Source organism: Sinohyriopsis cumingii, chromosome 11 (assembly GCF_028554795.1).
Source record: "Sinohyriopsis cumingii isolate HCF-2022 chromosome 11, ASM2855479v2, whole genome shotgun sequence".
Lineage (NCBI taxonomy): Eukaryota > Metazoa > Mollusca > Bivalvia > Unionida > Unionidae > Sinohyriopsis > Sinohyriopsis cumingii.
In genome coordinates, this window is record NC_142971.1 from 87,955,370 (window position 1) to 87,970,919 (window position 15,550).

The 15,550-nt window shown below is 35.2% G+C and overlaps 1 protein-coding gene across 2 annotated transcripts in view; it reads right to left on the minus strand.

Moving 5' to 3' along the window:
- The window catches only part of LOC149788929 (serine/threonine-protein kinase Nek4-like), a 110,384-nt gene that overhangs the window by 22,135 nt on the left and 72,699 nt on the right, over positions 1-15,550 (minus strand). For both annotated transcript variants that reach the window (XM_089975071.1, XM_089975070.1), the window contains exons 2-7: positions 14,725-14,994; positions 11,813-11,913; positions 11,094-11,190; positions 9,818-9,925; positions 7,769-7,906; positions 179-619 (exon numbers count right to left, since the gene is read on the minus strand). In XM_089975071.1, coding sequence (XP_089831197.1) covers positions 179-619; positions 7,769-7,906; positions 9,818-9,925; positions 11,094-11,190; positions 11,813-11,913; positions 14,725-14,994 — 1,155 coding nt within the window. The remainder of the gene's footprint in view (positions 1-178; positions 620-7,768; positions 7,907-9,817; positions 9,926-11,093; positions 11,191-11,812; positions 11,914-14,724; positions 14,995-15,550) is intronic.

Genomic DNA, 15,550 nt, shown 5'->3' on the forward strand with positions numbered 1-15,550 from the left:
TGTTGTTTTATTTTCATTAGAGTTATACACATTTTTTTACTAATACTCAACTCCACCATCCGGGTTGATGTGGGAGGTTTGAAAGGTGGAGGTATATTTATGTGAGAAAACTGCTCACCATTCCATTTTGTTTATTTATTTATTCATTAATTCATTGACTGAATATTGACTGGCTAACCTTGGGGAAGATTCCTGTAAGGGTTCTTACGACCAGTGCCAGGACATCCATGGCTTGGGCTTCTGTCTGTTGATTGGCTTTTAGAGTTCTCTCCTTATCTTCCTCTGTAAATTCCAATCCAACTTGAGACGACGTTAATGTTTTATTCCAGTTAGTGCTCTTCACAGTCTTAGATTTGTCATTTCCAGCAGCTTTATATTTATCTGCAGCTATAGTTGCCAGTGCATCATCATCTTCATACTTAGAGATCCTGCGCTTCTCTTCTGGCTTAGGTTTGAAGCGTTCTTGGTGTTCCTTCTTAGAAAGGGTACTCAGCAGGTCCGCCATATGGAAGTCTGCATCTCGATCCTTTGCAGCAGATTTCCCCATAATGACGGTTTCCCAGGCACCTCTATCACCAGTTTTGGCTCCATTTTTAGTTGGTTTTGGAGGAAGAGATGGCTACAGAAAAAGAAAAGAAATTTAGAAAAAAAAGACCAGGCAGCAAAGCATGAACTTAAGTTATATTTACTTTGTACCTATTATGAACACACCTTGATGTAGAGCAAATAAAGTACTTATGATATTTCATCTAAATTGCCCAAATGTGACAAAATGCTGGTATTAATGCTGATTGTCATGACTTCTTCAATGTCTCTGCAACAAACAAGAGAATTTGACCACTGTGAATTCATTTAGTGTTTTATGTTGTTGTAGGGTTTAACGCAATTTTTCAGCACACAATAGGCTATGCATGGCAGCCAGTATTAATGATGGAGGAAGAACCTGGGAAACCCCAGGAAGAACCACCGACCCACGAGAAGCTACTGGCAAGCTTTCTCACATAACCACATGAGCCGAATCCGAGACTCGATCCCACACAGGCAGAGGTGAGATGGCAGTGATCCATAACGAAGAATGCTTTAGACCACTCGGCCACTCGGGGCCCCTTTACAGTGTTTTATGGTGGCCAGATCAGAGTTTGTCATTAGAATGCATCATTGATGCATTTTTACTATATTGCATATAATTTTAAATCTTTATAACATTTATACTTTTCATTCAAATTTTTTAACTTGATTAAATTTATTATGACAATGACCATGATTTTATTTTCAGTGAGACAAATGCAAAGTTAAAATAAATGGCTATGCTAATTTAAGGTGGCAAGAATTCTCCTAAAATCTGAGAGATAATGAAATGAAAATGAAGGTAGTGAAAATATGAAATGGCTGTGTACTGGTTCCTCTATGATAGCTAGTCTGGAGGGGGGTTAGAAACTTGTCAAAACACTAGTGGCAATGTTCTACAATACAGACAACTGTCATCATTATTTTAATGAATCTGGTTTATATAAGTCCTGGCCACTGATTCCATTTACATACGACCTGGGTAGGACCATATCTGTTTATTTCATAAGAGTCCACTATACCATGACATTATGAAACCAATTTGTTTCTAGTAAAATATGTTACTTCAACAATGTGTACTTGTGTGTGTGATTTGGATTTTTAACATAGCTTTAATAATGTTTCAGTCATATTGCTACGATGTACTTCAACAATACTTACCCAATCAAAATACCTTATGAGAATTACTACTACATAACAAATCCAGCCCTCCCAGGTGAGAACTTCTTAGCTAAAAAGCTAAAAGTTATTTGCCCACCTAGGTGGCTATTTGAGTGATCTCCCCTTTGATACAAATTGGGTACAACCATATTCTCTTTAATTCTTATAGGTCCACATTATGAAACTTAACATAAAAGCCAAACTTATTTTTCATGAAAAGCAAATCTTTTAGTAATGTCTGATCACACTAACATTACAATTATAGTAAATTCATACAGGTCATGTATGTGTTCAACATCAACTATTTCAGTAATAGGTGTCTTTTTTTAGAATCTGACTCTACATGCCTTTAAATGGCAATTAATCACTGTATTTGGATTCCCATACTTCCATATTCCTTAGGAAGGTTAATATTTGCACACCTCAAGAAGTATCTATGGTAAAATCAATGTTAAAATATAGAGACATTTTTGGACAAGATCAACATACAGGTGTGACCCAGTACAACCCGGATTGACTGTCTCGTGCTGTGATGTCGAACTGAAAGCAATGTATGCTGATAATCAAATTCATACAATCCTATATTGTAATGATTAGACTCAATGTACTCTTTTCTTGACCAAGTTTGGTACCTTAACCACCAATCAGTAATTTTTGTCTGGAAGTTTCTTGATGACATTTAAGGTGCTGAGCATTCAATAGACTTTGGATAATCAAAATTAGCATTAAAATTTAAAACAACAATTTATATTTATGATGTGTAAATGCACATGTACAACTTCTACTATACTCTCTGCTACCTCCAAATCCAGCCCTACCTGAAAGATGAGAAATGTCTTTCTGTCTATATACATGGGTGAAACTTTTCATCATGTGACAGAAATTCCATTGTCAGAATATCCACACAAGATGATCATACAAATCGTGCAAATCTGTAAAGCAAAAAAAAAGGGGGGGGGAGGATAGGTGGTTAAAGTGGTTGGAAAGTAATTATTAGGGAAATAACAATGCTTATGGATACTACATTTTAAACTTATGATTTACAGTTGAGTCACCGTATATATGAGCGAATGGAAGTTTTCATGTGGCATAACTCAAGGCTCTTCGGATGTGTTCTGCTGAATCATGAAATTCATTCTTCACTCCAAAAATTCAGTGCTCTCTGTGGAAACCCTATTCCACTGTTATTCAATTCCTTCATTTGCTTCACAGGAATGAGAGTGGATAGAGGGTGCTGCATGAGACACCTTGGTTGATTCTATACATTCATGTATATCATACTACCATTGTTTTCTCTATCCTACCCTCAGACTCCATCCACTTCACTTCATAGAAAGATTTTTTTTTTAAAAATTGTATTATCTTGGCTTGGTTGTTTGTCATTCACGATGATTGGAAATTTGCTCATGCTAAATTCTAAAATCAAGAACTGCATTTATTTTTTTCTCTCTAATTTAGTACAGTTACAAATGTATAAAAGGACAGCACACTCCTTTCTCCTGAGTTCAAACTTCAAAGCATAACTATTTCTCCTGACTTTTCATTATTGTGTTTTTCCCCAACTTTCACCCCATGTATATATATTATAGACAATGGGAGGAAACTCTTATGGGTACACTTTCCTTTCTACCCACTAGGTGGCTACTAGTATGTCTGGATGTAGCCAGTTTTCACTTATGCAAAATGTATAATAAGATGCTCACATTGTGGGAAAGGGTGGGAGGGATTTTTAGTAACGTGATCAAGTAATATCAGACAAACATAATATACAAAAAAAATTTGCTTTCTCCATCAGAGGGAGAGGAAATGCTAAGAATCCTACCTCTACCTGTGTCACCCAAGAGGAGAATGATTGTTCTATTTCCTAATGTTAGTTTAGCACAACAAGAGACAATTTATTTATAATGTGCACGGGAGAGCCCTGTGGGATTCTACACTTCATCATTGTCTCACCATCAAAAGTTTCCCAGGGAAATCTATTGACAGAGGCAAATTTGTTCCTGGGTCTAACGTTTTGTTTTCATGAACAAGTTCAGGGTATACTGATTTAATTACTCCCATTAGCCAAGTGACCAGTGCATGTGGGGTTTATGGCTTGCATTCCTGCCTTCAGTAGTGCTAAGTCTTTTACAGCTGCTTCCAGAGTAGCATCTGAGGATACATACAGGGTCCTGCAGCATTACTTCTCTTGATAGGTCAATCAAGGAGACAAATGAATATTTTTTGGGTCAACTAGTGATAGCAATATGTTCATGGAAAGCAACCAAGTTGGAATAACAGAACAGAACTGCATATCAGATGTATTTCACAGACTCTGCGTGTTGAAGATAGCTTTACCATAAACTGCAAGTCCAGCTTTAGTGGGGCTGAAGATGGTCATTCAAAGTTAAGATGAGTTTGACCATGTCAAAAACCCAGGAGAGATTTCATCTGGGAATAATGTCAGCCAGTGTGGTCCAGATATGTCAAAACTGGAGTGCAAGTTGGAAATTTCCTTGTTGTGGCCAACGCTGTTTATTCCATGAAGTTTGAATGAGTCTGAGATAATGGAATTGTATCTCTGGGTTAAGTTCTTGTCTTCAGAGAGAATGAAACAAATATTAGCTGTCAGAGAATGAATGCTGGGAGTCACTGATAATACACAATTCCCCTCATATGTCATCAGAGTAGCTGATCTTCAGCTGTTGCGTCTTGCTCTACGACTGAAATTCCAAACTCTATTTTTTTGATCAGGACATCCCTGAAAAGAGTCAAGCATGAAGAAGGAGTTTCTCTGGATATGGCTGAAATTGTGGCCATCTCAACTGCTTGAGCAGAGTGGAGGTTGTTGAGATTTGTCTGCATGTGGTCCATCTGTTGCTAAATCAAGCATATTGCTGACCCAGAATATTTTAAAAACATTGTTCACTAGTGGAGGGGTCAATTAGAACTATTTGCAGTCAGTGCCCCTCCTTTTCTGAATTATCTTCATTGTCAAGACTGATGGTGGCAAGAGTATTCCAGCTGATTCAAAGAGTATCAATGGCCCATGCTTCTGGGTCTCAAGAAAAACTCAAGTAATGGATGGTCCCATAGGGCACAGACCCAATAGAAGATTCATGGAGGGACAGCTCTACAAGGAACAGTTGTCCTCTCCTGGATAATGAGTTGGCCATGACATTAAGCTGGCAAGGAATGTTTTAGACGAGAATGTTACCTGATACTTGGATAACAACAAAGATATTCCAATGCTGTCTGTCAAAGATCCAGTGATTTGTCTCCCCTTTTGAATGGGTACATCACCTCAACCAAATTGTCCAACATTATCACTACAAATAAAAAAAATTTTGGGTGCATTCCACCCAAGTGTGGAAGGCATTATGAATGGCTTTCATTTCCAAGAGGATAACATGAAGAATTTTCTATTGTAGTGTACTGATCACTGTGAAGTCTTTGCATGATGCTGTATGAATCATTATATGAGTATTGCATCAGACATGCCAAGACTGATCATGTACTCATCATGTCTCACTGAATGATGAACGTACTTTCTCATTTCCATCTTGAAATGGGGCAGAGAATAAACTAGTTGAGCCAGCTTCAAAATCGGGTCTCAATCTGCCATTCAATTTTATTACCATCTGGAGCACAAGATCTGCAAAAACTATATTTTCTTCTGTAAAGCATACCCATTCATGGGATCACATGGAAGTTCCATTATGAAGGTAAAATGACAAAAGTGGAAGGAGGGTCTTAAACAGAAATCCAGAGACCCTCTGACACAGCTTGCATCACCCAATCATTTTACAAGAATGCTTGAGCTAAAACTGACAAAGAAGGAGTACCACTGGTCTAGCACCTCAGGTTAGTCACCAAATGATGTGGATTACTGTGTGTCATTGACAATCAGCAGAAAGCCTGGGGAAGGAGTAACTGCATTTCTCTCACCCCTCCATGTCTGCCTGTGAAAATAGCATTAACATTTTTTTAAACTGCCCTAAGAAATTGTGCCAGTAAATTATCTGTTGAGAATCATCTCTTCTATGTTCCTGATTGGGTCACACAAAGAGAATAACTTGTGCTGAAAGCTAAACTGGGCCAACTTTAGTGCCTTTTGCTTTCTCACCACTGTTATTTGATGCCCAAATGGTAGTGGATAACCCAAAGGGAGGGAGTGCATTGAAACCCAGCTATGATCATTTGCAGCCTTTCCAGCTGTATGAAAAATCATTCAGATCTGTAAAGTCAAGCTCCTGGCTGTCTTTGACATGGCATTAAGGACTTGTCTGTACACATTATCACATCAAGACAGTCCTATCTGGACAAAATATCTCAGTATGTGAGTTTTTACCTGTCAGTTGAATATAAATACAGTAAGTTCTAGTGCTGTTTCTGCACCTTTATGGGGTATCTGGAGAGGGCAGTTCATCATTATCTAATAAACTGCGGTATTCATGGATGCAACATGATCTGGTGCTGTTACTGCATCATCAACGTGTGTGGGGTTGGGGGTGGTGGAAAGGGCATCTTGACATCCCCCATGAGACTAATCAAGAATCTGGATGTGATGTATATGTCTAAAAGTTCTTGCTCCAACATACTAGAGTGTACTCCCTTTTGAAGCCCTGAGCTTCTTCTAAATGCTGGATCAAATACGACTATGACTAAAGTGCATACACATTACATGTATTTGTCCATCCTCGACAACTTTAAATCATCTACACTTGTTGCACTTGGATGTCATCTCTGTAACGAATAAGAAAAAGAAACAAGTGCATGCAACAAATATTGTACTAACTGTAAAACACATTATCAAAATTTCTTAAAAGTGTAATATTTGAAAAGCATAGTACCTAAACAATTTCAGCAGTAAAAATTGTATATTACTGATCAAAACCATGTAACAGTAATAAAATGGTATGATAACTGCAAAATATATGAATGAATTTATCTAAATTTACAAAAATGTTGTATGTATCCTATAAAACATTGACTTACTGTTAATACTGTAAGTCTTGGGATACCATAAGTCTTAGGACATCCTAAATTATATCAAAAATAATATTTTTATGACCAATAAATGTTGGGACACAAAATTAAAGCTATGATAACTGCAAAGCTATGAATGTATTTACAAAATTTACAAAAATGTTGCATGTATCTTATAACTGTTTTGACTTACTATACCATTGAAATAAAAATGTAGAAAACTGACTTTAAAAACAGAATTGGATTCCTGATGATCAAAGTTTACAGTTTTAAGCAAAAACTAAAATCTGGTCAATGACACATTGTTGTATAGAGGTAGACACCAAGCAGGTAGAATGCAGAGGTGGCAATGGTGGTTGGGTAATGCATAAGAGTTGCTTGTCTTGTTCTATATAACAGATTGAACCATATTTTTTCATATTTCAGGGAGGACTGGATTTGGAGGTAGCAGAGAGTTATCTTAATGTTAGATGATTGAAAAATATTTAAAATGTGTGAACCTTGGTTCATTTTAATATGATATGATGATTTCTGGAGTGTTCATTTAGATGGTCAGTCAAGGAAACTGCCTGTACTCAAGTTCTGAGTACAAGGTAAAAGAATGGGAAGGTAGACTTTCGGGTAGATGGGACTGGTGTCTGAACAAGTACTTTTTTTTTAAAGCCACTTGCCCTGGGCATGTGCAGGGCTGTAGACAGCAATCACACAGAGAGTGATCATGGGCCCTGGAATAAGAAACAACCTGGCCTCTCCTCGTTCTTGTTCAAAATTTGTCTTTTATAAAATTAAAAAGTGTTGTTCAGCCCAGGCCCTCTTATGTGCTTGTTTGACCCTGGGCATGTGTGTTGGTATTGTTTTCTTTCAGCACTGGCACTGGCTTTTTATACAGTATTCTGGCAAGAACTTTTTCAAATGTAATCATAAAGTTTGTTTATGACAAATATTGCCAACATTAAAAGTCCCATTAACTGGGTGTACACAGATGCTACTGTTCAGATAACACTTTTGCATATTTTGAATTTTCACAGCATCTGAAAAAAGATTTACTTGATCTTTTTCTAACATCACTTACTTTAGTGGGTTTCATGTTCTTGAAAATGGCATTTTCCAAAATTTGAGCTGCGGTTGGCCGATTGTCAGGCTCCTTACTCAACATGGCCGCAATCAGGTCCACCAGACCTTTACAGTATCCTGTTGGCATGTTTGGAAGCTGGGTTAAAAAAAACAAAATATATCAACATGAAGCATTTAATCTCAGGAAGGGGGAAGGGAGGGCATGTGTGAAGGCTGCGAGTTTCCTTCAAGTCCTAGATTTTTTTTCCTCATTAAAGAATGAAATTTAGCTTCATAATACCAAACCAGGATCTGCTATACAAAAGAAAGAAAAATGACTTTTAAGAATAATGGAGACTGGAATTTTTGAAGAAAAAGACTTAGGGGTTCCCCTTCTAGTGATAAAAATGGTTTGTGTACTACAGAGGGTAACTGATGACCTTGAGGTGTCAGCAAGTAATGTAAATAATAATGTTGGTACTGAATATAATTGTGTCTAAAAACCAAAGTTTCAGCTATTGCCTATGTGCTATCAACCAAATTAAAACACATAAAATTGTTCACTTCAGTTAATCACACTGCAAATAAGCACTAGTATATATTGTTCAACAATAGGACTGTGGTAGCTAGACATCATGTAGTTAGCATGTCTGACTCATGACTAGTTGGGTTCAAGTTTGAATCCTGCGATCAGATCAATCCAGGTCAGCTGCCATGGCATGTCACTGGGCAAAGCACTTTTCTTAACTTGGCTCAGCATGACATAGCTTTACGTGTTGATGAGAATCCCCCTACTCTACATCCCCCTCCTCCCCCTCCCATAATTTGTGATGTAATTTTAATGTATGACCTTGCCGTAATAATGTCTTTCATTGCTTAAAAGTTTACAATGTTATTACATGTACCTCTGTAAATCAGTTATGGAAAATGTTGAATATTGAAAATGATCATAGATGTTAATTGGAAAATGTAATGGATACTTACCACGTTACTGATAATTTCATTAAACATATGGTCCCTTAGGGATCACACAAGTTAATGATAATTTCATTAAACATATGGTCCCTTAGGGATCACAGAAGTTAATGATAATTTCATTTAACATATGGGTCCCTTAGGGATCATAGGGACACATGGTCCCTTAGGGATCACACAGGGATCACACATGATGATGCATAGATGATAGGACTGGTAAGTCTTTAAGAAGGTCACAGGATACAAAATGAGACCCAGGGATGGTGGGTGGGCATGTGTTCCCCCAGGGTTCTGCAGGATCAACAAAATTATCATTAAACTTCAATTTGGTAAGTATGGTTTAATTTTCCAACTTTACTGAACTTCTGTACCCTAAGGGACCCCATGAGATCTTTTGAGTGTGTCCTGTGACAGAAGTATAGAAGGTTAAAGTGGCAAATCAGAATGCATCATACATCATGAGAATTTTTTATTATGCAGAAAAATTAGCTGCGCATGGTAAATGCATGTAATGAATTTGCTAGCAATACATTGGGGCTGATTCTAACTATTCTTCACTGAATATCAAGTCTGATGTTATAGGTTTCCGATATTTCCAGAACATAGAAGCTTTGCTCAAGCTAGCTGTTTTTATTGCTGTAGCCACAGGTAACCTGTCTGAAAAAAGTAGGACTAGTGAATGCCATTCTTGTGCTATGTGGGGTAAAAAGACCTGTGGTGATGCCAGCAGCTTGCAAGGTGGATTCGAGCAATCTTGAAAAATTAGCATCCCTGCTCTCTGCCTGAAAAGGGACCTTTCAGTTAAAAATAGTTTGGTTTCATTATTGACCTTAATAACAATGAATATAAGAGCAGACGACAAACCATTTGGAAGGCAATTGAATTCATAAACTGTGTTATCCTGATAAGAAGTATAGTGAGAAGTCTGTAAAAGCTTGTGCAGTAAGGAAATATTTTCTTATGTAAATGACTGTGGCATGGTCAGCAAACAGCAGAACCATCCATTTTCTGTGCAATAATGACTTTATGGAACCAAATTGAATATTTTCAAGAAGACTGAGAGAAAGAGAGTGAAGGAAACATTGAGACTTACAGAACCATGGACGATTTTGAAGACAAGCTGATGCATCAACATCGCCTCAAAGGGCCTCTCGAGGGTAGACATCTCATATACAATGACTCCCAGGGCCCATATATCACTCTGAAATAGTACAGGATTGTATGAACATATTAGACAGTTTCATCAGACATACAAAGTGCTCATTGATTTTAGGACAAAATCGCTACTTTGGAATTATTGTGAATTTATTCAAGGACATTCTGGATTATATCATTGAGATATATCAAGACTGCTGACACATTAGTACATTCAAGACTACAGACACATCAGTGCATTAAATGCTGCAATTTATTGGGAACACTATACTTTTGGACTTGATAAAACATTTAGGATCATTTTGGACTTAATTCATTATAGTGTTAAGTTCCTTGTAAATTTTCAATTCGTATTCTAGGGAAATAAATTATTTGTTGAATTTTACTAAACTTGCTGGTTGTACTTTTTTCTGTTACTTAGTTTGAGACCATAGAGTTGTAACATTTTATATTTCATGCATCTTTAGATGATATCTAAGATATCCACCAGGGACTTGTAGAACTAAGTTAATCTTAAATAAATGAGATATCTTGTTTATTATAACATATATCTTACATTATTTTCTATATTAGATATCGAATTTAAAAACTGTGATATTAATTTTTTAAAACGAGATATTTTATATGTCAAATGAGATGTACTTTATAGTAAATAAGATCTCATATCACATTTGAGATATCTAAAGTTTAAGCAAGACAAGCTAGTACATGTACAGGCATTTTTTATTTTTTTAATAAAAATCCTGATCCCAATTTGTAAACCTTAAAACTCAATATTTTCCAAAGTAATTACATGTACCACTATAAGAGATTTCATCCATAATTTGAGTAAATCCATACTGTGAAATGAATAGAGACTACAAAGATTTTCCATGGATTCCAGCACATAAGTGGCAACCCGTTCAGAAAATTGCTAAAGTTATGACATTACATGTAGTCTAACCATAACACCCCTTACATTCCATCATGGATGTGATCTGTCATCATTGTTTTTTTTGTAGAATTTAAAATATGAGATGCAGTCTGAACAAGCCCAGCATGGCAAAGTCATTAATTTGCAAATAGGTCAAATAGTCACTGTTATTCAAGTATTTTCAGCTTATTACTATACAAATAGGTCATATACAAAGCTACTATGGAAAAATAACAGTATTAGCCATTTACCACCATCTATAAGGAAAAACTAGTTAAATGCCCTGAGATACTATACATACCTTGCTGTCATAGGGCTTGCAAGAAAATATCTCTGGACTCATGTAATATGGACTTCCACAGAATGTTACTGCCTTGGCATTAGGTTTCTCTAGAACTCTGGAATAAAATACAAAAAGTAATTTTACATATCTGTTTACATAAACAAGCTGCCGATTATGTGAAGTGAATACTGTTTTCAGAATGTATGTAACAAGAAAATGAAAAATAACGACCAGTTCAAAATATAGTACATTATGCACACTAACATAAATATAATCTTTTGGTGTCAGTGCATTTTTTTACAGAAATGTTTTACCTTAATCACACAACAAGTACATGACAACATGCATCACTGTATTTTAGTGTTGATGTACACCATAAGCCATGCTAACATAGTGTAACACATACTAGTAAATTTCTCTTGTTTGTCTCTTTTTAAGGAAATATTTTCACCATAATCACACACCACACACATATGCATCCCTTCTGACATGTAAATGAACACTCCAGTCCTAGCTGATATGTTCTGTGGTAACTATTGTATAAACTTCCATAATGGACATAGTGTTCAATATAAACAATACAAATATTAACTTGTTGCAAGGGGTGAATGAACCAGAAAGTCACAATTAACAAGAACTACTTCCATTGAACATGAATACGTGATTAAATAAGTCTGTAATCAGATTAAGAAGCTAACTGTAAATAGGACCTAATAACAAAAGTAATACAGTCATACTTTGTCAAACCCATATCCCCTAGTCTAACATCATAGTTGGCATCAAGGAAAATATTAGGGCACTTCAAATCTCTGTGGAGAGCATTCAGTCCATGCAGATACTGAAAATGGAATGACATTAAGAACTATATTGAAACATATTTTAAAAAATCATTATTTTAATATTATACAGCATTCTTATTCAAGTAACATGTTACATCATTCACATACCAAATCCTGTGCATGTGTGCATCAATTTCTAACAATGACTACATGCATGAACATATAGAAATCAAAGAATACATATTAGGTAAGCTCTTTACATATCATTTTTAGGTAAATATAGATCTTCAAAGACATTTCTCACACAAATTGATAAAGTTCATAACATTTGTACATGTACATGTATATGCAAATTTGGATCATGATCAACCAGCTGCTTGCCTCAAGTTCACTAGACTACCAATCAAGTGGCTTGTGAACCAAGATGCACTGCTGTGGTTGTAACATCAATGCCCACTGGTTGTTTGAGTGCAAAGTTATCCAATCCAGCTGCTTATTTGTTAACATATTACTGATGGTCATTTTATGCAGATGAGCAGGTTATGTAAATGAGAATAATGGTTTATTATTTCATGTATGCAGATTGTGCAATACAGAAATTTATTTAGAAATATCATCTGCTTCTAAAAGCAGAAATATTCACATGATGGGTCTGTCACATTGGCCTGACCAATTGAAATAAACTTTGAAGCTACTGTCCAAAACAAACGAAGATAAGCTGGACATGTGGGGTTATTCTTAATGGACTATAATATGGGAATGTTTCAAGGTATTGGATCAACTGAGACATTTATGTACTATCAAGATCATGGCCATGGTTAAGAATTGACAGTCAAATGAAAAACATCTTACATTAAGTCAGTGTCAAACATTATACATTCTGGATAGTCATGACATCATTAATTTTATGTGACATCATAACATTAAATTCTTAGTATCATGCAGATGAAATGAAACTGCAAAATTAAACTGAAAGGTTTTCTTTCGATCATGTAATAAAACAAAGTACATACTATTGTTTCAATGAATATGGAATTCTACAGACCTTTATATTGACATCCAGTTTGTGGCAGTAAATAATAGGTTTACAAGTTCATAAAACTTTATATTTACTTCAAGCAAAGTCCGTAATTTATATTAAGCATTTGAAGGATTCCAAAGCAATCTGAATCACAACTTTTTGAATAATACAATAAAACAATTATATACCTCTGTTTTGGAGAATATGAGTGTATGACCCAATCAACTTTTTTATATTAAACTCTACTTTGCATGGGTCCATATGAGATTTACAGCTGATTAGAAAAACTTAATATTCACCTGAAAAAGGTCCATAAATGTATTTTTTATATAAGAAAATGATTTCTGGTCATTGAAAATAATTTGAAATATGAAAACAAAATCAGAGTAACTTTTCCAATCTTAGAAAATGGTTTTCTGTTATTATGGCATCATTTTCTAATAAAAGAAAATCAAATTTTAATACAAGACAAAAGTTGCTAAGATTTGCTTAGTTCAGCAAATCAATTTCTGATATTATAAATTATTTTCTAATATAATACATCAATTTTCTAATATGCAAATATAAACTAATTTTCTGATAAAACAAAATGCTTATATTTTGTACATAATGGGTTGTCATAACAGCAAAATCAAAGTTAGGAAAATGGCTGAAAAATGTTACTGCATACAGTTAATAGTTACCAAGTCCATGCAAAATATAAAATCACAATACTATACTACAAACAAAATAAATGCCTGATGCAATCATAACATAGAGACAGGGGTGATTTATGTTAATTTGCATGGCATGCAAATGATATAATCTATTTCAATATGTAAGGAAACTAAAGTCTAAAACACAAACAATTCATGTCTTTCTCAATTTGATAAACATCAAGATGCCCCAACATTCTTCAATATTCATGAATATTATCAGCAGCAATTTTTCTTCGAGCACCTTTGAAATGAACCATATCCTCTGAATTCCAGGTCAATGCATGTCAATTTCTTTTGTGGCCTTTGAAATGGACTATATCCTCTGAATTCCAGGTCAATGCATGTCAATTTCTTTTGTGGCCTTTGAAATGGACCATATCCTTTGAATTCCAGGTCAATGCATGTCAATTGTGGCCTTTGAAATGAACCATATCCTCTGAATTCCAGGCCAATGCATGTCAATTTCTTTTGTGGCCTTTGAAATGAACCATATCCTCTGAATTCCAGGTCAATGCATGTCAATTTCTATTGTGGCCTTTGAAATGGACCATATCCTCTGAATTCCAGGTCAATGCATGTCAATTTCTTTTGTGACCTTTGAAATGGACCATATCCTCTGAATTCCAGGTCAATGCATGTCAATTTCTTTTGTGGCCTTTGAAATGAACCATATCCTCTGAATTTCAGGTCAATGCATGTCAATTTCTTTCTCATGTGTTGATGTCATCATAGACATAATTTGTTTCAATAATATATGATTCATGTTTTATAATTTACCATAAAGTATTCAGTTCTTTGGAATTTTAAAGATATTAATAAATGTTGAATATTTTGGTGCAATAAAAATCCAAACTTTTCTCATGGACTGTATATTAAAATATAAATATATATGAAGATATTTTTCCCATTAATATGAAGCTATATAGTGGTATTCTATCTATCAAACTAGTATTCTATCAATGAAATGGCAATAAAAAAGTACTTATTTTAAAACAATGTACAAAAAATAAAGATAATTTCATTCTCAGTCCTTTAGTTGGTTCAATGATTGATTAAAAATCAACTTGATTGGTCATGCTATGAAAATTTTGACAGAGAGAAAGGGGGAAGGAAGGAGAGTGAGAGCAAGAGGGAGAGAACAGGAAAAAAACCTTCAAAGCCTGGGCTGTTTGGAAAAACCATGTAAGGATCTGTTTTTCCTCCAACTTCGCACCTTTGTCCTGCTGAGTTTCTAGATACCCTGCAAGGTCACCATTAGGACAGTATTCTGTCACAATGCACAGCAACCCAGCCTTCTCAAAGGAGGTGATGTAGTGTAGTACATGAGGGTGGCTGAATTTCCTCAATACTTCTGCCTCCTGCAAAGCCAATTCTCTCTCTTCTGGTTTACTTGTTGTGAGGTCCATAACTTTCATGGCATACTGGAAAAATAGTCCAAATATATTGCTGAATATTTTTTAATGAGATCTATTCAACTATGAAAATAAATTAATGATTTTTAAAATGCGGAACAGGTATGTCTGGTATCACTAGCATGGGCAATTTTAATGCAGCTGGCAATGTAACTAACAAATATCCGTGGAAACTACCTTGCAGTTTTTAAATCTTGTCATTATAAACTGACCTTAAATTATGATCAAGAACTCTGTAATGTGACCTAATTATGACCAAGAACTCTATAATGTGACCTATTTATGACCAAGAACTCTATACTGTGATAAAGGCATTAAGATGGAAATGTATCATATTAATATGTAGGGTAAATTGGTAACTAAAAATATCATTTGATTGCAAAATAAATATAGGCCATTTTTTTCCATGAAACTCAACAATATGTTATCATCATAGTGACAACAAACTCAGTCAAATACGATCCTGATCATCTTATTAACATATGATTACATTTTTGTTTCTTTAAACATTTAAACCCACTTTCAGCCTTGCAGATTAAAACGGGTAAATCATAAAGGCTTTTTT